Raw genomic sequence first — 25,015 nt, 5'->3', positions numbered from 1 at the left:
TATTCATTGAACTTCTTGAAACTTTGCACTTTTAGAGAGAGGTAAGGGATTGACTCTGTGTACACAAATTTGCAGAGGGACAGTAGGGTTGAGGACTGTTATCTCTCACCTCTACTTTATTTATTTATTTATTTATTTATTTAAAACCATTTTTGCTGTTAACAAGCATGTTATCTCTGGAGATTCAAATGCACAGTTTCAGAACTGGAAAACTAAGCATTTCTGATGGTATCTTCTAGACTGAGCACTGAGTCCAATTGGGTAGATAGAAAGATTAATCTAAATCTATACAGAAGCCCCTGGAACCCCATAAGATTGGGTCCCTAATCCATGAACTATTGGAACTCATTTACAAAACTTTTCTTAAACATTACATGAATATATTGTCTCGTACTATAGAATTAGAATTTATAGTCCCTATTCCATGGTGAGATATCTTTGAGCTATAATGTATCTGAATTAAAACTATCTTTAGATAGGTTTTTCCCTCAAAAAGCTTTTTTATCAAAAAAAAGTCCGAATTAAATTTAAAAAAAAGGATTCTTTTTCATCGTTGATTTTTCTTCACCCTGATTGTAAAGCTAACTTTGCTACAGAGTTAGATGGCCTAAATATATCAGAGTATTTTCACCACTATTCTGTAACTGTTCAGTCCATTGGGGTCTCTGTTGGTGTTCCCACTTTTTTTTTTTTTTTAAGGTAATCCTACACTATTTCAAGTGTATTTATTTCCACAGATAAGGCTTTTACTTAAGTTGAGCTACGTTGGTATGTTTAGTTTCTGTGGACGGTGTATTTGGTTCTACAGTTGTTAAGACCAGTCGGTGTCATGGCTAGTGCTGGTAAGAAGACTAGTTTTCAGCCTTATGCATCATAAGCTACACTGAGCGAGACTTTTTCAAAGGTGTGTAACTCTAACAAGACAGACCAGTTTTCACTGGAGCTCTCAAAAGACTCTGTTCACTGAGAGCTATTTCCATGTCCTATTTCTGCTTTCTAGCTGAGTCTTTTTGATGCTTGAGCAGCTTAAAATAACTGTTTAAAAAAAAAAAAAATTCAGAGGATTGTGTGGCTTTGTTCCTTCTCCCAGCTGCCCTCATATACTCAAATGGCCAAACACATTTTGCTCAATTAAAAATAACTCTTCAGTAGAGATCAATGCTGGAAAGATGATTTTTCAGGATAGCATTTTAAATAGATTCACTATGGAAGCCACTGTGCAATCTTCATAGATATGGTGCTCACTGCTAATATTTACCAGCTACGTTGAACTCTCAAAAATTGTCAGGCTCCTCCAAAGTAACCTGCTGTGGAGCAGAGATTAAAGAACAGGTCTGTTTTCTTTTGTCTTTATTTGGAAAGCAAAATGAATTGTCCATGGCCCTTTCTTTTGTAGTTAGTGTCCAAATAATGTTATGTTTAAAAATAATGACACTTCTTTGTATTTTAATGGAGACATTTGATTTATACCTTACATGGATAAAATTAATAGTAAAACAGGTCTAATATAGTATCCTGAATTACTTTGACTCTTAATTGGCAGGTATAACCCTTTATGTATGTTGCTTCTGGCAGGACGTTCTTGTGTTCATATTTTCACGTATTGAAGAGTAAGAAGCTCTCAAAATGTATCTTCCCCCCCAGGAAGTGTACAGGAATTCAATGCCTGCCTCCAGCTTTCAGCAGCAGAAGCTCCGTGTTTGTGAAGTGTGTTCTGCCTATCTTGGTCTTCATGATAACGACCGACGACTTGCTGACCACTTTGGAGGAAAACTGCACTTAGGGTTCATCGAAATAAGGGAGAAACTTGAGGAGCTCAGGGTAAATCAGTCTTACTTATTTTTTCTTTCTCTTTTACTGACGACTTATTCACGTATGAGAAGATCTTAGAGGAAACTTTCTATTGTGTGTGAATTTATTTGTTCATCTTGTAAATTTAAAACTTTTGAGGCAGGCCCATATTAAAAATTGGTTGAATGGTAAGTTAAAGATAATGATAGGACAGTTTTATATGAAATGATCTCTTGGTATGGTGAGTTCATTTGAACAACCTGCATTTTAATATAGCCAAAGGCAAGATCATAATCTCTGAACAAAGAACGTAGGTCACACTTACAGAAGAGGAAACTCTATCCTGGAATGCACTGACTCTGAAAAGGACTTGATGGTCATGTTGGATAACGACCTGAACATGAGTTCTCAGTATGATGCTATGGCTAAGAGGGGTAATGCGATTCTTGGATGTACAAGCAGGGAGAATATTGAGTAGGAATAGAGGTGGTATTTCTTCAGTGTTCAATGTGAACAGGACCATTAGTGGAATGTGGTGTCCATGCTTCAAAAAGGATGTTGAAAAATTGGACATGATCCAGAAAAGATTTACAAGAATGACTAAAGGTCTGGAAACCCTTCATTACAGTGAGAAATGAAAGAAGCTCTGTCTATATAACATATCCAAGCAAAGGTTAATAGGTGATTTGAGCACCCTGTAAAAGTAGCTACGTGGGGAGGGAGAAGTTGGTAGTAGATGGCTCTTCAATTTAGCAGACAAAGGCATAACAAGATCCAATGCCTGCAAGTTGACAATAGATAAATTCAAACTAGAAATATGATGCAAATTTTTAACAGTAGCTTAACCATTGAAATAACTTACCTTGGGATGTGGTGATTTCCCCATCACTTGAAACCTTAAGATTGAATTAAATGGCAAAAACTTTAACACAGTTAAGGTTTCCTGGTGATAGCCCATGACCTTCAGAAAACTTAAACTTCTGAAAATTAGGAAACAGAGTTAAGGTAAAAGCCCCACACAGCCTTCTCCCTCTTTTAGTGGTGCCCCATAACACACGTGTTCGCTCTTTGCCTTTTTATTGTAATGTCAGGTTCTACCTGCACTTGCACTATATTCAAACAGAAAACTGTGTTTTCTTTCCTCAACACATCATTCAATCCATAGACTGCTCTCATATCCCACCTCACTACTGACAGTACCTGTTGGAAGAAGGCCTCAGTGTCCTGCTACTGACACAACCTACATAATTCTTGTATTGAAATGGTGTGGACTGGAACCCCAAGGTACTCATGTGCGCCTCTTTTCTTTGATAATGCACATGGGGGGGACTCAGACACAGATCTCATATGACAATCACAGCTCTTTCAAGCTGCTTCAGTTTATTCCTTCACCATTCAAAACAGCTATACCTAACACAATGAATGCAGCTGGAGTGCATGCAGATAATTCCCAGCGGCATTTGTCAGTTCAAAGGAAGTGCAGAGGTAAGGTTGCATGGGCATGTACCTTGACTATTTCCTGGTTTTCAGAAGCTTGATTTTGTAGAACTCAACATTCTGGAAGGGCTTGAGCTATCATGCAATCTTAACTGTGTCTTTTGCCATTTAATTTCCTAGCTTTTTAAAAAAAGAAATGTATGTTGGTAAGAGTTTGTGGTCATTTAGGCAGTTGTAATTCTCACCCAGGTTTGCAGTTGATATGTTGTTGTGGCTAAGTAGTAATAAAAGACCTAGCTTTTATATAGTGCTTTTAATCAGTAGTTCTTAAAGAACTTTTATATTGTTATGCCCATTTTACACATGGGAACCTGAGGTGAAGTGACTTGCCCAAGGTCACCCAACAGGCCAGTGGCAGAGTTAGGAATAGTCCTAGTCCAGTGGTCTTTCCACTAGGCCACACAATTGCTCTGTGGTTCCTAACTGCTCCTATGCATATTTTGTTACGGTGGAATCAAGAAAATGGACATGCTTTGAAATGTTTGCAATGTGTAGTTGCTAACTGGGCCAATGAGAGAAATTTCTTTCACAGTCTATATCCCATACCCTTGACAGTTTTATTACATGGTTGTTAAAGTAACTTGAGTATGCAAGAGAAGACTGGTGGGTCTGTCTCCTTCTCCCTCCTGCCCCACCGTTCCCCACAACATGTAACACCACCACCACCACCATTTCCAGCTCCCCTTCCTCTTCCCATTCCATCAAGCCATTAGTTCACACTGTAGAAGCTTTTAACATGTAAAAAATTGCTTCCTGCTGTCTCCTGTCCTGTGCTGCTACGTATACTTATTCCAGGCAGCAGCTTACTGGAGGGATGCACGCTACCTTGACTAAGTAGCCCAAGGTGGGCACTGAGCTGGCTTCCCTTCTCCCATCTGGGACTCCTGCTTCTGGTTCAGCCAGGCTACTCCACCAATGCCCCAGGGCCATCCAGTCTGCATTTCTTCCAAAGCAGGCCAGTCCCCTCACCCACACAGGGGTAATATGTATCTTAACTATTCATTTTCTGGATTTCAGATGTTTAAATTTTTGTTACTTTCAGTCTCCCTACCCCAGATTCCATCTCAGATGGAAAGTCGAGAAGAGGGGCCCAGACACCGCAAGAGGAGCACAGTCCCCCAGATTTCAGAACACACAACAGGAAGGGAGAGGGGCGGGGCTCCCCGAGATCCCAGCACACACACAGAATGGGAGAATTCAGAGCTGACAAGACCTCACACCACCTCTAAACTCCCAACTTTGTCTGCTCTCCCTGCTCTGCTAATATGTCTTTTCTAAATGAGTCTCTAGCCTAACTAGAAATTGTGGGCTTGATGCAAGAAATACTGAGTAAAATTCTGTGTCCTGTGTTATGCAGTTGGTAGGACTGTGTTATCATAATGGTCCTTTCTGGCCTTAAAAATTATCTATGAATTATGGTTTTGAAATTCAGTGAGATATGTAAGCATGTGCTTAAGGTCCATTAACTTCAATAAGAGTTAAGCACAAGTTTTCCTGAATTGGAGTCCAAATGCAGAAAATGCTTCTGTTAGGATAGTGAGTAAAAGTGCTAGTGGACCCAGAATGTTGTTTTGTGTGGTTATGTGCGATATTTATGAGAAGACATTAATGCAAATAGCTCCTTGGAACAAGAATAGTTATTAAAAATAATTACAAGTAAATTGTCATTGTTGTACAAGGAATTACTTGACATCAAAACTATAAGAAATTGAATACTCAGCTATTACCACCAACTGAAAAAATTTGTCCATGGATAATTATTCCAAATTCCTAAAGTAAACTGTATTATGTAATCTTTGAAGTACGTCACTTACAAAAAAAAGATAACTGTCCTCCTTCCTCAAACTCTCCTCAGAGATATAATCAAGATGGTCTGGGACAATTCCACAATTCAGAAGACCTTTTATAAAGAGATGAATCTCTTGCATTATGCCCAGAAAGTGGAAAGACTTGGGGGGCTTTTCCTAATGTCCAGTTCCAGTGTGTTCCACACCTAAGGGCCCTCTGCTCAGGGTGCCCTGCCCCTAGCTGTAGTGAATTCAACCTACATACTACTAGCTGAAGCATCCTTTCTCTGATTGTAACTGTCATGTTCACAGTGTGGAGAGAAGTAGCCTCCAAACCAGGGTCTTTGATGCAGACTAAGACCTTATTTATCTTCCAGTGTAAACAAAGGAAGCTCATTAAATTTCTAGCTCTACTCATTCTGATTTACCACCCACTGGCCAGAGTACGATAGAATTAGTATGGAAACTCTCATGTTGAAATCCCACTGCTTCTGACCCACTGCTTTTGAACTCCCTTCCATGCGAAACTTTGAATTAGTATAGTTCTGCCTCCTTCAGGTCTTGATATTAGTACCATCTCTTCTCTGTAGCTCTCTTGTAATAATGGCCACTTCCTAAACAAAGTAAATAAGGCAAATATGATGCTGAGAGAATGAGAAGAGGGGGGATAATATACGTGCACAGAAAGTGGGGAAGAACCAACTGTTAACTGTTTTTATATGATTTTATATGACCTTTCAGCTGAAGTGATGTATTGAAGATGTCCCTTTGTTTTTAGAGGGTTGTGGCTGATAAACAAGAAAAACGAAATCAGGAACGCCTGAAACGCAGAGAAGAGAGGGAGAAAGAAGAAAGGGAGAAGCTAAGGAGGTAGAGATCTGCTCTGTTTTTGACAGCATACATTTAATAGTCATTTTAGAATCTATGTAATACTGAATTTTCTTGCATGTTTGTGGTTGTGTATGTATACTTGGTGGCAGAACAGGCTGCATTTGCTGAAAATTCTACATAAATTGAAAGTAATTTGGTATTTGACTACTTTTCTCAAGCCTATAACTCCTTGTTTCTGGTGGAATACTTTTTCTATATAAGTAATGGATACAACTGGGTGAATATACACATGATCAAATACTGACTTTTCAGTGTGATTTCAGACATGTAATTTTCTCTGAGAGTTAACAAGTAGATTATACATTAGGTGTCTTTTAGGGAAAATACTTTCCAATCTATCTATGCAGGGTATCTGAAATTATCAAATTAGACCTAAAAAAGAGGTGAATATATGATTGGCAGTTTTGGAGCGGTCCTGAATCTTCTCCATGAAATACGCAATCACTGTTTCTAGGAATTCACGTGCAGACTTGTTTAAACTGCTGTTTGCATGCATTTTGTTGTGGCCTCAAGAAGTCCACAATGACTTTCGACAGCAATGTTGATGAGCTCACATCTCAGCTGTGAAATCCCCCATAAAATCAGGTGTTCTGTGCATCAGAAGAACAGAGAGACAGTATTTTCCTTAACCTTCTAAGGTTTTCATGAAAAACAAGAAAGAGTTTAAATAAAACAGGGAATTTTTGTGGCATGCTATACCCAGAAAGAAAAGAGAAGCAGCATTTAAACAGTCAGATCAATGTAGTATTGGGAAATCTTCCTCTAAAAAGATTGTAACTCACATTTTAAAAGGGCCTTTATCGTAACTGTTTTTTATAGAATAAGAAATGTAATAGTAAGTCGGGGTCGGCAACCTTCGACATGCGGTTCATCAGGGTAATCTGGTGGCAGGCCGCGAGACATTTTGTTTACGTTGACCGTCCGCAGGCACGGGACCCCTGTAGCTCCCAATGGCTGCGGTTCGCCGTTCCCGGCCAATGGGAGCTGCAGGAAGCAGCGGCCAGCACATCCCTGTGGCCTGCCGTGCTGGCCGCTGCTTCCTGCAGCTCCCATTGGCCGGGAATGGCGAACCGCAGCCATTGGGAGCTGCGGGGGGCTGTGCCTGCGGATGGTCAACGTAAACAAAATGTCTCACGGCCCGCCAGCAGATTACCCTGATGGGCCGTGTGCCAAAGATTGCCAACCCCTGTGGTAAGTAATCAGTTCCTCTAGCTTGTTCTCTTTGTAATATTCTGCATTTTCAAATTGTGAATCTGTTTGTATAACAAAAGCTGATCACCATTTTCCATTTGTTTCAGGTCCAGATCCCATAGCAAGAATCCCAGAAGGTATGTAATCTGCAGGAAAGGGGTACTAGTAGTGAAGCCAGGCTTTTAAAAGCGAGAACCTTTATAAATTTCATTGTCAAGCATTACTAGACTGCAGTGTCCTTGTTTAGCACCAAAGCAGCATAGAGGATGGCCGTTCTCAACAGATTTATACTGCACTGATCACTATGGTATTGGACTGCGTATGCACATGTGTTCGCCCATGGCGAACACGATGTTTTTTTCCTCCTCTGATAGTAGTTAGAACATGTTGAAAGGCTTGCATCTGTGACTGCTTGCAAGCTGATGGTCAGGGTCCTTTAGCTTAAGCAATAGACACTTGTCCTTTTAGACCCAGAGGTCCCAGGTTCAATATCCACAGATGACCTGTCCAGAGGTGTCAGTACTTAGGCAATGCACCTTGCCTCTTAAGCTTCAGTTGGAAGCCACTAGTTTGCATTGCCGTCCTTTCAATAGGAAAGAATTTGTAATAATAAACCTTCAGGGGTTTGAGAGCCTGCAAATATAGTCTTGTGTTAGTGGCCCTAAACCAGAATATAGCTCTTGTTTTAAAACTTCAGTGATAGCTGGTGCATATCATGTCGTAAATAGAAGGCTTCATAGACAGAACTGCAACATAAAGCACCTACCCAAAGGTTCATTGTCACAGCATCTTCCATAACATCAACATTCTGTAACTTTAACTGTTTGTTAAATAGACTCTGTCAAATAAGCACTTTGATTTCTTTGAAAGGTAGTGGCAAATGGCCAAACATACAGAGTCTTCCCTTCATCTGCTCTAAATTTGGTTGGACTTGTCAGAGGGGAATTTGGAGGATTCCCTCATCACTTTCCTCCTTCGGGCCAGTCTCTCTGAGAAATGGATAATAGCTGTGATAATTGGAAACTGATCTCTGTACAGACCCAATACTGTGTACAGAGCACTAAATATTGGTATATTGGTAGAGCAGCTGACTGCCTCATTCACCGTAAATCCTTTCTTTCTGTTTCCAGATCTAGGTCTCGAGATCGCCGCAGACATCGATCTCGCTCTGCCTCCCGGGAGCGAAAGAGAAGAACTCGCTCCAAATCCCGTGAGAAACGCCACCGTCACAGGTCTCGCTCCAGCAGTCGCAGCAGGAGCCGCAGCCATCAGAGAAGCAGGCATAGTTCCAGGGACAGGAGCAGAGAGCGCAAAAAACGGTAAATGTTGGCCTCCTGAGAGAAGTAGTTTCCCTTCCCTGAAACCAGAAAACAGTTGTAACTGTGTCCAGAAACTACGGCTAGAAATGTAATTGTTTACCAAGAACACTTAGTAATTTTAAACACCTTGTGGGGCATTTCCAGATTTCAGTCATTGTTTTAGCATGAGCAGTGATACAGAAACAGGGTTACCTTTTTGTTTGTTTGGGGGGGGAGTGAGGGAAGGAACTGCTGTGACAAAGTGCAACATATTTGTCAAATTGTGAACCCCGTGCTGTACTGTGAGTGAAAATAAGCCTGAATGTTCCTGAAGATAACCTATTGGTTAAGGTGTTTGATATCTCATTGAAGGACTGTTGCTGAGAGCCATTTGTTGTGATTATTTGTATTACTGTAGCCTCTCTGAGCCCTAGTTGTGGACTAGGAGCCCATTGTGCTAGGTATTGTCGAAACATAGATCCAAAAAAAACCCAGTTTCTGCCTCAGAGAGCTTACAGTCTGGTATACGACAAGAGACAACAGATGGATACAGACAGACAAGAGTACAAGGAAGCAGTGAGACAGTATTGGTCAGCTTGATAAGCAGTGGTCTCAGCACAAGAGCAGCCAAACCATTGTTAGGTTTTTTTGTAGGCATCATGGCAAAGCAGTGCCTTGAGGAGGGTCTGGAAGGAGGAAGTTTATGGGGAGCTTCTCCCAAATGTGTGGTTGAAAGCACAAAGATGCCTGTTAGAAAATTTAACAACTAGGTGATGGAGGCTGGCATCTTGGGCCACTTGTAGGTGAGGATCAGCATCTCGTTCTCTAATGAGAGATGATAGGTATGTGGGAATAGGCTATCCTTAAAAGTGAACACAAGCAACTTATGTATGTTGTGGTAGAAAAAGGGGAGCCAGTGGAGGGTTGCAAAGAATGTGGTCAAAGCAACAGGCTAGGAAAACAATCTTTGCAGCAGTATTCTGAATAGATAATCAGGCAAAACTGCATTGTCAAGAGTAGAGAATGATGTTGCAGTAATTGGGACAAAGATGAGATCTTGGATGAGAGTTTGAGCTGTGTGGATGAATCAGAAAGGCAATATTTTAGATGTTATGCACAAAGAATCTGCAAAACTTAGACTTGGCCTAGATGTGAGGACCTAAAGAGAGGTCTGAATGAAAAATGATACCCAGGTTATAGGCCTGAGTGACAGGCAGGATTGTGGTGGTGTCCACAGAGATCAAGAAAGGCAGTGGGGAAGTCTTGGTGAGAAGAAAATTAGGAGTTTTGTTTCAGCTATGTTGTGTTTGAGCGGACAGCTAGACATGCTCAAGAAGATGTCAGAGAGACCAGATTAGATTGTAGTTTGCATAGAAGGAGATAGGTCTGGAATAGAGAGGTAGATCTGTGAATCATCAGCATCATGATAGTAGTTGAATTTATGTTTGCAAATGAGATTACACAAAGATAAAGTGTAGAGGGAGAAGAGAGGGTACAAAGCATAGAGCCCTGTGTAATCTTCACAGAAAGTTGGGGGAGGGGGGAATGAGAAAGATCTGATGTATATGTTGAAGTAGTAGTTAGAGGTGTAGAAGAGGCGTATCAGGAGAGAGAGAGTTATGGAAGCTAAGGGAGGGCATGATTTCAAGAAGTGAAGTGTGGTCAGTGTTGTCACAGAAGGCTGGCAGGTCAAGCAGGAGGATGGAGTACTGGTTCTGAGCTTTAGGAGGAAAAAGTCATGAGAGATTGGCTAGAGTGGTTTCAGTGGAGTGCAGCGGATAGAAACCAGATCAGAGAAAGTATAGGACTGAATTGGACAAGAGGCACTCCAGACAGAAATTGTAGACCATGTGTCCAAATAGCTTAGAGATGAAAGGGAAAAAGGCGTGATAGTTGAAGAGGCAAGTGGAATTAAGGGTGGTGGTTTTAAGATGTCAGAGACTAAAGTATGCTTGTATTGTGAGGAGACTGAGTAAGAGGAGAGCCAGAGGTTGAGGGGGGAAAAGTAAGGAAAGGCATAAGAGTGGGCATGAGTGAGATGAGGGTGTGGGATGGGATCACAGTGACAAGTGGAAAGGTTACAGGAGGAGAGCAGACTAGAAACTTCTGTGACAGGGGAAGGAGATGAGAAGTGTAGGACAGGAAAGGGAAGCCAAGGTAAAAGGAGGGGGAAGTTCATATGCTGTATCTTGTCAGTTTTCTCTTGAGAGAAATCTGAGATCCTGTGCGGGGAGAGAGGTAGAGGCAGGAGGAGGGGAGGTTTTGAGGAGTCAGTCAAAGTTGGCAAAAAGATGGCTGGGGTTCTGGGTGTAGGATTCAATTAATGTGGAGAAGTGGAGTTGCTTAGTAAGGAAACTGGCAGAACTGAAGGAGATAAGAATGAATTTGTAGCAGAGGAAGTCAGCCTGGTCACAGAATTTCCTCCAGAGATGTTCTGTGGTGTGAGAGCAGGAGCTGAGGAATTGGATGTCAGGGTGAGCCATGGCTGTGGATTGGCAGGGCAGACCTTGTGATGGGAGGGGAAGGCAAAAGAGGAGAGGGTGGGGAAGTGTGAAGCAAGGAGCTAATCAAACACCTCAGTAGAAGAAAGACAGGAAGGAGAAGGCTAAGAAGACGCAACTGATCAACACTGATGGATTGGAAGTCATGGAACGTCTGATAGACAGAGCGGGGAGCTGTTGATTTTGAATGGCTCAACTACTGGCACATCCTCATGGATGAATGTTTTTTCTAAACAAGGGGGGCAGGCATGACTTGTGGAAGGGGCTGGAGTTTCCTAGTGGAGCATGTGGCAGAGAGATGGCAACTGAACAGTGGGGTACTGTTCTGTGCTAGGGTCCCACCTTCACCATGCAAAGGAGAACTTGCAGAGAGAGAGAGAGAGGGGTTGAGCAGGTTGGACTCTGCCCAGCCTGAAGTGCTGGCAAACCTTAGACTTACAAAAGGAGAGAGATCAGACATGGGGAAGATGAATCTTAGACTTTTGTTGTTTTCAGAGAGATCTCTCTCTCTCTCTCAAGTGCTTTAAGAGTAAAGTCACTATGGTTAACAAATTCTTATTAGTCTGTATTGTTCTTCATTAGATCTCTGTTTATTCCTAGGCACCTACACTATGAGCTTCCAGAGCCTTCTGGAAAGCTGCATCCGTTGGGGCCACTTGCCCCTTCCTCCCCCTCTTATCCTGGAGGGTTCTGAAGGTAGAAAATGGGGAGTGGCCCTAACTGCCTTACAATTCATTTTAACCACCAGAGGGGCAGAGAACCTATATTGAACACAGGTTTCAGTGTGGTAGCTGTGTTAGTTTGTATCAGCAAAAAGAACGAGGAGTACTTGTGGCACCTTAGAGACTAACAAATTTATTTGAGCATAAGCTTTGAGTGTCCTTGATGCTTTCCTCATCTATTCCCGCCACCCATCTCTTTGGTAAACTTCGGGGCAAATTTTATTTTTAGTTATTTTGTGAAGTTTTTCTTTTAAAAGAGGAGAGCAGATGCTTGTCTGACACAGGTTTTGTCTGGACTGACAGGAGGGGTTTAGGCCATTTCACACCACCCAGCTGACAGGGGAGGCTCCTCCGGCTCAGTCAACTAAGTCTGGCCATTTGTAAGTCTAGCATCAGCTTCGGCATCTGGTCATCCTCAAGGTTCCAGGGTCTGTCCAGGTTGACCTAATGTGCCTAAAGGGGCTCTCTGGCCACTGGATCCAGTTTCCAAAGGATCATGATCAGCAGAGCCAGGATCTGGAGCTGCAAAACCCAGATCTGGGGCTGCAGCAAAGCATGGGTTCAGGCTACAAAAGGAAAAAAAATCCGAATTTTACAGCTAAGCATAGATGAGTGGCTGGCAAGTACATATCCAGAGCCAGAACCAACGTGGATCCTAAGTGATAACATGGATCCAGATTCAACAGCCAGATATGAATAACTGCCAAGCATGGTTGCCAAGAAGAGATCAAATTGCTTGGGATGTAGCCAGCATGAGAATCAGACATCTTTAACTATTGAGAGTAATTTGTCTAGTGGTTCTGCACCACTAAGACCGGGGTGGGCAAACGTTTTGGCCCAAGGCCCACACTGGGATGCGAAACTGTATGGAGGGCAGGGTAGGGAACGCTGTGCACATGTTCCCAAACACCCTGGCCCCCATCCTCTATCCTACCCATCTCACTTCCCGCCCCCTGACTGCCCCCCTCAGAACTCCCCCATTCCTTGTCCCCTGACTGCCCCTCCCGGGAACTCTGCCCCTAACCACCCCCCCGTTCCTCATCCCCTTCTTTCCCCCCCCCCGAACCACTGCCCCCAGGGACCCCCTGCCCCTTATCCAACCCCTCCCCCCTGCCCCCTTACCATGCCGCTCAGAGCAGCATGTCTGGCAGCCACGCTGCCCAGCCAGAGCCAGACATGCTGCCACTCTGCCCTGCAGGAGCGTGCAACCCTGGTGCCCAGAGCACTGCCCGCGCGGCAGTGTGGCTGCGGGGGAGGGGGGCTAGCCTCCCTGGCCATGAGCTCAGGGGCCGGGCAGGACGGTCCCGCGGGCCATAGTTTGCCCACCTCTGACTGAGACCATGTTACTGAAATTCCAACACCATGATCTTGGCAGAACTACTTGCCTTATTGATTCTGTACCCAATATAGTGGCTTGAGGAAACAAATTCATTGTGGAGAAACCCTTGCAACACTGGAAAGGGGGAAGAACGAGCTTCTGATCAGATCCAAGTTTGCAAGATACAGATGCTGAGATCTGAAAGGCTGAGAACTGATACCTAGATGAGACTCCCTTCAGATCTGAGGGTCTATACCCACTAAAGTTCTATTGATTCTGAGATATTTCAAGTATACAAAGATTTCTCTGCTGTGCAGCTTTTGTAGGAGAGACAGGTTACGGTGTCACAGGATCAGTCTGATCCAGAAAGGATTGCCTTTTGGCTTCTGACCCTTTTTGTAGCCCTCAAATGCAAAGGCAAAAAAAAGATATTGAAGTCCAGGGAATTAAAAAGCATGTTGCCAAGGTTCTGCAGAGAAGATACCGTGCTGTAGGACCTATTTAGATTTAGAGGTGTATATGATGGGCTTTGAGGCCCACTCTGATATCTCCTGGATCAGTGGCTGTCAACCTTTACAGACTACTGTACCCTTTCAGGAGTCTGATTTTGTCGTGTGTACCCCCAAGTTTCACCTCATTTGAAAAGTACTTGCTTACAAAATCAGACATAAAAATACAAGTGTCACAACACACTATTACTGAAAAATTGCTTACTTCCTCATTTTGACCATGGAATATAATTGTTATACTTACATTTCAGTGTATAGTGTGTATAGAGCATTATAAACAAGTCATTGTATGAAATTTTAGTTTGTACTGATTTTGCTAGTGCTTTTCATGTATCCTGTTGTAAAACTAGGCAAATATCTAGATGATTTGATGTAGCCGTTGGAAGACCTCTGCGTACCCCCAGGGGTACGTGTACCCCTGGTTGAGAACCACTGTTCTAGATCAGACATAAATAGACACATGGATCAATCAACATAACCTCTTGCAAGAGGAAATTTTATCAGAATATTATTGGGCTCTGTATACCTAGCTTCTGGTTCTAAACGAGGAAGGAGTCCAGTGTCTGGGATTGGCTACCAATGACATTACGCCTCCCTCCTATGTGTAGTAGAAACACGTATAGGCACTGATATTTAGCTTTACTAAGCGAGCCTTGGCTCTAAGAGTACTCTGGTACAATGGAGCAGTGGACCCGCCTTTCGGGTCTCAGTAAACCTAGCTTCTGTTCATTCCAATTTGGAAGGACCGTTGAACCTAAGGGTTGAAACATCCATTGCCTACACTTAAATGCTGCATAAGGTTTATTTCCTGGCCACAGTGTGAATGAGGTTTGCCACCTCTCATACAGGGTGGACAACAGGACTACGTGGCATGGAGAAGTCTGCTGTCTGGTTGTACTAATATCCTGAGGGGCATCATACTTCTGAGTTCCAGAGAAAGAGCTCTTTTTAATTTCCAGAAATGTTCCAGACTTACCCCCCTTTCTGTGCAATTGTTGCATATTTATTTCTTTATACATATCTCTAATTGGAGTTGAAGAAGATCTCAATCAGTAAAGCTGTACCTTTCTGATTGCCATTTCTATGGCAGTAAGTGTTTCCTGGCTGTCATGACTCTCTCCTTGAATGTTTGGGTGTTTGTCTCTATATAGACTTGACCCTCTATGTGTTTAGATGGTTCTTCCCTAGTAGTTTACACAACTTTCATACTCACTTAGAAAATTTGTGGTCACTAAAGCCTTGATATATTCCAGAACTGTAAGCTTTTCTGCACTTGACAGGTTCCTTATCTATGCAGTTACTTGATAGCTTTAATACCAGGTTATGTCTGAGACTTCAACAGAACTCTTCAGGACTCTACAACCTTTTCTAGGAACTACTTAGCTACAGTGCCTCAGTATCTTCCAGATGCAGGATTTCATAAGATGGGGAAGAGCATGCTTTCCAGAAAATTCTTTATATTCCAGCTGTGTGCAGTAATAGTCCTAGAGGGTGGAAAGGGGTCTTCACCTTCATCTCCATCCACTCCCAGGTTTGTGATCTTGGTGGAAGATGTAGCTCCATGTAAAGACATAGCAGCTGAGTGAAAGACTGCCCTGACCAGCCATGCTCTTCTCCCCGCCATCAAATGCAACTCTGTCTAAATTATGATGGACAGCATTACATGAATGTATCACACACACCACTGAAGAGGAGTTTGCTCTAACCAGTTCTGACAGGGAAATTTCCTGTTCACAAAGTCAAATACCTTCATTGGATTGGTTCTGTGTCTCATCTACCAGGGAAAGAAGACGTATTGACAGATTCTTTGAGAAGAGTTTCATTCAACTGTACAAGTACTCTGTTTGAGGTCTCCATCTTGTATTACCTTGTTCTACAGATGGGTTAAATATGACTAAAGTCCTTTCCAAATAGGGATAATGTGCCTTCCTATGGCTCTGAACCAGAGATAAGTGTGTCCTAATGTACCACTCCTTTCCTGCACTTGGAACAGGAAATGCTTTGCATGTTGCCCTTGATTTATTAAACCAAAAGGGATTTTGATGTTAGGTTGATATAAAGTTATCCGTAGTCGTGGTTAGAGATTGACAAGTCTGTCATTCAGTATCTTGGTTATGATGTATCCATCAAGTCCTGCTTTCCGAACAACTAAGTCTCCTGTTTCCATCCAGATTTGAAGTTTCTCTGGTTGACATCTTGACTCTGTATTGTTGAGTCTCTTGATGGAGCGTTTATGCTGATGTCTGAAAGTTGAAAAACACGAGCATTTAATCAGTCAGACCTACTCTATGAATCCCTTTCAATTTCCCATCTGAACAATTCCTAAGTTGGTGAACTTGATAAGGCTTCCTTGACTGTTGTTTTGACTATTACATTTGAGATCGTTTTGTGGGTTGTTGTGTTTTTTTTTTTTTTTTTTTTTTTTTAAAGAAACTCCAGCCAAAAGACATTTGGTTGTCATCTTTTCTAACATCTGATACACATTGACAGTCTTTCTTCCTTTAGGAATAACCTTCTCTGTGACAGGGTTGCTCTGTGTACCTCTAGAGCTGCTTGGGGTAGTTATTTTGCTGTAAGAGCTGCATTAAAGTAGACTGAATTCTTTATTGTAATGGTTAGGATGTACTGCAAATGTTGCAGAAGAATAGGTTCATTTGTCTCACCCTAGGGTGTTCCCGTCTAGCATGATCTGTGGGATTGTAATTTTTATCCTCGTAAACCTCAGAGGTTTCCATTTAAACATTGGTCACATGTGTTCTGGACTGTATCTCTATGAAGATACTATTCTTGGTAGTATAGATAGTCATTAAGCTTGTATCTCAGAAACTATCTCCTTTAAGTTTCATTCTTACAGAACAGGTGGTCCTGCCCTCATGTCTATCCTAAATGAGATGCCTGGGCTTTCCATCTTATTCTGACCACTTGCATGTCTATATGGACCTACGCCTCATTTACATTCAATGGGGAATTATAGAAATATAGGATGTCCACCTCTCCAGGCTGAGGAAGGATTAAATATACCTGCAACATCCCTGACAGATATTTGTCTAACCATTTCTTAAAACCCTCAATTATATGGATTTCACAAGCTCCTAGATAACCTGTCCCAGTGCTTTACTAACGTTATAGTTAGAAAGCTTTTCCTAATATCCAATCTAAATGTCTCTTGCTGCAAACAAAGCCAATTACCTTTTGGTATCATACTTTGTATATTCAGAAAACTTTGCCATTATTTATATGGGGCCAAAGCTTATCTATAAGAACTGCAAGCCCTTGGAGAGATGGAGCTGACATAAGAGGAGTCAGGCCCTCGTGGTCCAAAGATTGTCCATGTAAAATGCACTGTTTCACAATTATCACGTGACAGGGCTTCAGTCTCCTGGAACTGTCAGCCCTTATCCAGGACAAAAGTAGCATCCATGGCATACCTTCACACTGTCGTCATCGCATCATGTTGCATGACTGTTACTGTACCTATATATGTGGTCTTGTTTTATTTTGGGTTTTTTAGCAAAATTTTCCCCTCATTAAGACTACTTTGAGTGCTTACACATATCCATTCCAATTAGGTGTGTGTGCGCCCTGAGCACAGTTGCCAGAATTTTTTCCCCTAGTGGCATCTGTCAGGTCAGCTCTAGCTCCCTATGGTGTTGCACGCTCATAGCTAGAGCCCTGCATGGATACAAAATTAGTATACGCATCCATCCGCAATCTGCAAAAATGGTCTGCAGATATCCACATCCACAGATGTAGATATAAAGTGGATATCGGCAGATTTACAGGACTCTACTCATACCGCTGGTGTAAGAGGCCCTACCAACCCCGCTCCCCCTCAGTTCCTTCTTACCGCCTGTGATGGTTGCCGGAACACCTCATTTGCATAGGGAATTTTCTCCTTGTTTTCCAACTGACTCTCCCGCTTCCTCAGTGGCTAGACCCACCTTACCTCAGATCGTTGGGTTCTAAGCACAGTAGAAGTGGGATACACCATCCAATTTTTGTCTACCCCACCTTCTCACCCCCGCCTTCTGGGACCCTTCTCACGAGCAACTCTTAGAACAAGAAGTGCAGTCCCCCATTCGGAAGGGAGCTGTGAAAGAGATTCCATTCCACTTAAGAGGAAAGGGGTTCTATTCCCATTATTTTCTAATCCTGGAAGCCAAGGGTGGTCTCAGATCTAGTATTGGCCTGCATTATCTCAACCACTATCTCAAGAACTTAAATTTCACATGGTCTCATTGGTTTCCATCATTTACTCACTGGGAGTGGTATGCTGTCCTCTATCTAACAGATGCATACTTCCACATATCAATCTTTCATGGCCACAGAAGGTTCCTAAGATTTGTCATGAACCAAGTTCCTTACCAGTTTGCTATTCTTCTGTCCAGCCTGTCAGCCGCCCCATGTGTCTTCACCTAATGTATGGTTGTGGTGGCGGCCTTCCGCAGAAAAAAGGAAGTTCGCTTATTCCCGTACCTAGACAACTGGCTAGTCAGAGGCCAGTCCAGAGCTCAGGTGGAATCCAATATCCATCTCATCCAATCAACCTTCTGGGCACTAGGCCTACTGATAAATGATCAGAAATCCACCCTTCTATAGAGTTCATCAGTGTGATTCTCGACTCCATGCATATGAGGGCCCTACTTCAAAAGCAATTTTCCAGGTCAATTATGGCCGTGAAAATGTCCCTCCAGGTTTATCCAGTTATGACAGCACAAAACTGTCAGGGACTTCTGAGCCACATGGCTTCATGCACATATGTAGTGCAACACGCGAGGCTACATCTCAGACCTCTCTAAGCCTGGTTGGCCATGGTATACTCTCCCTTGCATCATCACCTGGATTTGGTGCTCACTGTTCTTGCTCATGTCCTCGATACACTGATGTGATGGCTGAACCACTGCATAGTATGTATGGGGGTACCCTTTTCACAGCCTCTACCATCCATGTTGCTAGTAGCTGACTCCGTGGCCCTTAGCCAGGGAGCAAACCTAGGGTCCCTCAGGACTCAGGGCCTCTGGTCTCAGGAAGAGCTTTCTCTGCATATCAATGACAGGGAGTTCAGGGCAATTCATCTAGCCTGTCAGGCATTCTTATCTCACATTACAAACAAAACTGTTTCAGTTCTCACAGACAACATGACAGCCATGTTCTACGTCAACAGACATTGCGGCGTGTGTGCTCTCCTGTCGTCCGTCCCGTCCCGTCCCGTTCCCCCTCCCTCCCCAATATTAGGAAGCAGCCCAGCTGTGCGAGTTCTGCATTACACGCTCAATCAGTCTAGAAGCATCTTACCTTCCGGGAATGCAGAACCAGCTGGTGGATCACCTCAGCAGGTCTTTCTCCTCTCACCACGAGTGGTCCCTCCAATGGGACATCTTCCAACAGTGAGAGACTCCCCTTATAGACCTGTTGCTACCTGAAACAACAGGAAATGCCGCCAGTTTTGCTCCCTACGAGGCCACAGCCCAGGGTTTCTGACAGACTCGTTCTTGTTGTCATGGACAAATCACCTGTATTGTGCATTCTCTCCTACTTGGCTGATACACAAGGCTCTGATGAAGATTAAGCTGGACCGGGTGCAGGTCATTCTCATAGTCCCAGCATGGCCCAGACAACACTGGTTCACCACCTTGTTAGGGCTTTCAACAGAGACCTCGCTATTGCTCACGCTACTCCCAGACCTGATCTCCCAGGGTCACGGTTGACTGCTTCATCTGAACCTCAGCTCTCTTCATCTAACACTAGCATCTAAGCTAGCAACGTGCTTGTTGCACCGCTCCTGGAAAGTGGCCACCTTAGTAGCCATCACTTCAGCCAGAAAGGTTTCAGAAATTGGGGCACTTACATCCGAACTCCCATATATGATCTTCTTCAAGGATAAGGTTCAGCTGCTACTACACCCGCCGTTCCTCCCAAAGCAATTCCATTGCAGTCAAGCAATCTTCCTGACGGTATTCTACTCTAAACCGCATGTGAACAGAGAGGAACAATGCCTACACATTTTGGATGTTATGCGGGTTCTGGTTTTCTATATACAAAGGACCAAACCATTCCACAGATTGACTCCACTGTTCATAGTGATAGAGAATGAAGGGCCTTCTCTGAGCGAAGATGGGAAGTTCATCCTGGATTACTTTATGCATCCTGGCATGTTATGAACTCAGATGTATCATCCCTAGCTAACCTGACTGCTCGTTTCACACGATTGCAGTCCTCTTCGGCCACTTTCCTAATGTAATTCCCTGTTCAGGACATCTGCAGAGTGGCAACTTGGTCATCCGTGCACGTATTCTCAACGCACTATGCCATCAACCAACTAGCTAGAGACAACGCCAACTTCAGCTGCGCAGTCTTGCTGTCAGGCTGTCCTTGAACTACAAGCTCATCTCTACAACTGCTTGTGAGTCACCTAAATTGGAAAGGACATGTGCAAGCACTTGAAGGAAAAAAAACATGTTATTAACCTTTCTGTAACTGTTGTTCTTCAAGATGTATTGCACATGTCTATTCCAAAACCCACCGTCAGTCCCCTCTCATCGGAGTCAGTCGGTAAGAAGAAACTTAAGGGGAGCAGAGTCAGCAAGGCCCTTTATACCAATGCTGTGAGTGCGCAACACCAGAGGGTGCTTGGAGCCAACTTGATAGACATGTGCAACACCTCTCTAAAAACAACAGTTACAGAAAGGTTAGTAACCAGGGTTTTTTTGTTTTTGTTTTTTTTTTGAGAGAGAGCGAGAATTTTGGTCACTTCTGTTCACTCTATGAAGAGCTGATGCTTGTTTTAAGTATTCTGTTGACCTTGTTTACCCAGAACTCTTCAGCCTACCGTCTTGCGGGTTGTACTGCTTACTAAACTCCCACAAGTGGGAATGTGCAGATGCCACTCAGAAGAAATGAAGGTTATTTACCTGTAACCGGAATTCTTCCAGATGAGGGTCTGCATATTCACACACACACGCACACCCATTCCCTACTTCTGGAGTGTCTCAGGTTAAGAATTCCAAAATTAGTGGAAAGAACTGGAGAGCAGGTAGGGCCACTTTCCCTTTCTATCCTCAAAAATCCAGGGTGGGTGGAGGAGAGAGGGGAGAATGGCCTCAACAGACACTGCTTTCCAGAAGGTACTGAAAACTCACAGCACAGGTGCCATGATTCCCATAGTGTGAATAAGCAGAGGCTCATCTCAAGGGAGTCCAGCTACAAGTAAGTAACCTTCATTTCCTTGCTTTCCTGCCACGTTGTCCCACTGGCTTGGTGGAGCTCTGGGAAGCAACTGGGGTGTGGGGTGCACAGTAGGGCTCAGACACTGATTTGGGGGTGTAGGGCCTCTGGGTGGTGGCACCCTAAGTCTCAAGGTAGAGTGTCAAACAGGTCTGAACCTGAATGTGTATCCATAGTCCCAGGGCTAGAGACAGTGACTAGATTCTACCCAGATCCAGTTGATTTGGAAGCGCAATGGGATGTGGTGATTGGATCCACTCATAACAGACTGACCATACAGGGTGGTAACTGGGCCAGGTTGTAACAACTCTTATTATTTCTTAATTCTTTGGTCTGTAGTTTGAGTTACTGTGTGTAACTGATACTATGTACTTCTATATGACCCTCCATCTGAGGGCCTCCAGATGTTTTTTAAATATTTAAGTTTCACAAAAACTCCTGTGGAGTAATCCCCATTTTACAGGTGGGGGAACTGAGGTTGTCACTTATCCAAGTTCAAAAAGGGAGTCTGCATCAAAACTTGGGAACAGATTGTAGATCTTGTCCTTTGAAGAGTTAAGATAGTGAGACACTAATACAAACTCTCAACACCATTCCGTTAGTAGAGACAGGGCAATCTCCTATATTAGTTTTAAGTACACAGGATTTCTTGATCACTATAATAATTTCCCTTTCCATCATTTAGTTTTTTTTATAACCCTGGAAAGCTTCGGGGGTACTATCACTTAGAGCCTTTTCGTCTGTAGATTCAAAGTGCTTTACAAAGGGGAGTAAGTATTAACCCCTTATGGAGCTGGGAATATGAGACACAGATTTTTACTTGATTAAAGGTATACCACAAATCTGCGGAAGAAAATTCCTGTGACTGTCTGGCAGAGTTCCTGAAAGTTCAAATAATTATAGTTAAGCATCTAAAAAATAAAATTACTCAAAAATGCTAATTTTCATGAGTACGGATGAATAAAACAACTCTGGAGTCTGTAAACAACGCTGTTCTTGAGGGATGGCATTCCAAAAACTAGAAGACTTCAGTAGTTTGCTTTCTGTTTATAAAAAGAAGGAAAGAAAAATGTTTCATATCTCAAACTCACTGTCTTATCAACCTCAAAGTGTGCCAGAAAATTCTCCTTGGGCTGAAGACCACACATGAGAAATTTCAGGCAGAAACTTTTATTGGTGAAAGTTTCAGGGGAAAGGGTCAAAATCAGAATTAATGAAAAGCAAGTTGCAACCTTAAGCTTAGCTCCCTGATAAATGACAGGTTTCAGAGTAGCAGCCGTGTTAGTCTGTATCCGCAAAAAGAACAGGAGTACTTGTGGCACCTTAGAGACTAACAAATTTATTTGAGCATAAGCTTTCATGGGCTACAGCCCACTTCATCAGATGCACAGAATGGAACATATAGTAAGAAAATATCTATATACACATACAGAGAACATGAAAAGGTGGAAGTTGCCATACCAACTCTAAGAGGCTAATTAATTAAGATGAGCTATTATCAGCAGGGGGGAAAAAAACGCTTGTAGTATAATCAAGATGGCCCATTTCAGACCGTTGACAAGAAGGTGTGGGGATACAGATTCAATTTGTGTAATGACCTAGCCACTCCCAGTCTCTATTCAAGCCCAAGTGAATGGTATCTAGTTTGCAAATTAATTCCAGTTCAGCAGTTTCTCGTTGGAGTCTGTTTTTGAAGCTTTTCTGTTGCAAAATTGCCACCTTTAAGTCTGTTACTGAGCGACCAGAGAGGTTGAAGTGTTCTCTGACTGGTTTTTGAATGTTATGATTCCTGATGTCAGATTTGTGTCCATTTATTCTTTTGCATAGAGACTGTCCAGTTTGGCCAATGTACATGGCAGAGGGGCATTGCTGGCACATGATGGCATATATCACATTGGTAGATGTGCAGGTGAATGAGCCCCTGATGGCGTGGCTGATGTGATTAGGTCCTATGATGGTGTCACTCGAATAGATATGTGGACACTGTTGGCAACGAGCTTTGTTACAAGGAGATAGGTTCCTGGGTTAGTGTTTTTGTTGTGTGGTGTGTGGTTGCTGGTGAGTATTTGCTTCAGGTTGGGGGGCTGTCTGTAAGCGAGGACTGCTGTCTCCCAAGATCTGTGAGAATGAGGGATCGTCTTTCAGGATAGGTTGTAGATCTTTGATGATGCGCTGGAGAGGTTTTAGTTGGGGGCTGAAGTTGACGGCTACTGGCGTTCTGTTATTTTCTTTGTTGGGCCTGTCCTGTAGTAGGTGACTTCTGGGTACTCTTCTGGCTCTGTCAAACTGTTTTTTCACTTCAGCAGGTGGGTATTGTAGTTTTAAGAATGCTTGATAGAGATCTTCTGGGTGTTTGTCTCTGTCTGAGGGATTGGAGCAAATGCGATTGTATCTTAGAGCTTTGCTGTAGACAATGGATCGTGTGGTGTGTCCTGGATGGAAGCTGGAGGCATGTAGGTAAGTGTACTTCAAAAATGCTGACTCTGCCAGTCTACTGTTTTTAAATTGGATATGGGGGGCGGGGGCGTCTGTGTTTCCTGACGGCTTCTCATGTATTTGTCTATATGGAACCAAACTGGGGTCTGTCTGCAAAAGATAAATACAAAATTTTAACACAACATGTTTTTTGTGGCAGCAACAGATTCATGACTAATTTGAGTTCTCAAATGTGTTGCACTTTTCAGATCCTCAAAAGAAAGATCTTCTAGAGACAAAGAACGGTCAAGAGATCATGACAGAACATCACGTGACAAAGACAGGAGCTCAAGAGAGAGGTCACCCCGAGATAACAAAGACAGGAAACGTTCATATGAAAGTGCTAATGGCCGATCAGAAGACCGGAGGAGCTCAGAGGAGCGCGAAGCAGGGGAGATATAACTGCTGTACAGTCACCGGATCCTCTAGCTTCCTATGGAGTTGCATACTATGGTTTAGTTTACAGTTGTTCAAAGGGACACCAGTGAGCAGTTCCAGACACTGATCCAACTAGGGTAGATGTACAGTATATAAAAGTGGTTATAACTAAGTCTGAATTGAACCCCTTCAATTGATGATGCCTAAAGCTGTGTCCTTGACTTTGACCAAGCTGTAAAACTTCTCTGAACGATTTCTCTTTATCCAGGATGACAGTTTTATGTACCAAGGTGCAGCTCTCACTGTTTTACTCTCCTTTCCAAAGCAAGTTAAATAGTGACAAATTATATTGTACTACTTGCCTTGGGTGCTCTCAAACCTTTATAAAATTCTCTAATTCTGGTCCAGTCCAAACAGCAGCATTGAACGCTTTTTTAAGAGGGCGGGTGGGTACTAAACTTTTATTCTAAGGTTGTTTCCCAATGATTGTATGGGAACCTAGGAGTTGGTTACAGTCAGAGCATTTAGACTGGAATATGTGCCAGAGAAAGCTGAAATGTCGTTTTTTACAGTGCCTATTTAGACTGGGGAATTGAACAGCTGTTGCATTACATCTTTTTTTATTTTTATTGAAATTTTGAAATCAAAGCCAGTCCCATCTTTCTGTACCATTCGGTATGTGTTCAGTATATTTGGGTTTTTTTCCATAAGGACTTTTTCTGCTTTTTCTTGTGGGATGTAAGCTGTACATCCTTAATTGTAAAAATAAATAAATAAAATAAAAAAATTAAAAATAAACTGCATTGTCCAGTAAGTTAACATTGAGCACCTTGGTGTCTCAAGGTGAATGTGGCTAATTATTTGTGTATGTTCTTTAGTTAGGTAAATTGTATGAGAAGAAACAGTACAGAACTTTCTCATTTGGAGAAAAATGTTTTAAATACACAACTCTACTACTGGAAGTTCTGTCTTTCTGATGATACCTAAAACAGACCATGACTACTCCAAGATCATGAAGAGACAAAAGCTCTTAAAATCCGTGTCCTGGCTGTTACCAATTCATACCTTTAGCGGCTTCAACTTGAAAAAGTTAGTCTTTACTTCTCCTCCTAAAAATGAACATTGTGTTGCTGACACAGAATGTGATCCATGTTCCACCCCAGAGGCAGTTGCGTTTCTGCTGAGAGTGAGTGATTCCTTATAAAGGGACCCTTTTGGGATCCTGCACAACGAAAGGTGCTTTAGAAATGTAAGTTATGTTTATATTTGTCCTAGTTTGAATTTCTGCACCCTTGAACTACACAGTGATGTAGTGATATACTGTCGTTGTTCAAAAAGTACCACAGTGTGTCCTTCGTACCCTCAGGTAAGGGCACATGTGAGCCCTTGCAACACAGACATATGGCATGTTTTTGCCCCCTCCTATCTAGTGA

The 25,015-nt window shown here is 42.8% G+C and overlaps 1 protein-coding gene across 3 annotated transcripts in view; it reads left to right on the top strand.

Annotated features, from left to right (window-relative positions):
- LUC7L2 (LUC7 like 2, pre-mRNA splicing factor) overlaps window positions 1–24,224 on the top strand; it is a 58,370-nt gene extending 34,146 nt beyond the window's left edge. The window contains exons 8-12 of one of the 3 annotated variants that reach the window (XM_074941749.1): window positions 1,645–1,821; window positions 5,854–5,945; window positions 7,265–7,294; window positions 8,288–8,476; window positions 23,414–24,224. In XM_074941749.1, coding sequence (XP_074797850.1) covers window positions 1,645–1,821; window positions 5,854–5,945; window positions 7,265–7,294; window positions 8,288–8,476; window positions 23,414–23,606 — 681 coding nt within the window. In that variant the 3' untranslated portion in view covers window positions 23,607–24,224. The remainder of the gene's footprint in view (window positions 1–1,644; window positions 1,822–5,853; window positions 5,946–7,264; window positions 7,295–8,287; window positions 8,477–23,413) is intronic. The other 2 variants (XM_074941747.1, XM_074941748.1) reach the window with 2 other exon arrangements.
- Window positions 24,225–25,015: the final 791 nt, after the last annotated feature.

This window comes from Natator depressus, chromosome 1 (genome assembly GCF_965152275.1).
Source record: "Natator depressus isolate rNatDep1 chromosome 1, rNatDep2.hap1, whole genome shotgun sequence".
Classification (NCBI taxonomy): Eukaryota; Metazoa; Chordata; order Testudines; family Cheloniidae; genus Natator; species Natator depressus.
The sequence above is the reverse complement of the archived record's forward strand: the minus strand, read 5'-3'. Positions and strand labels throughout refer to the sequence as shown.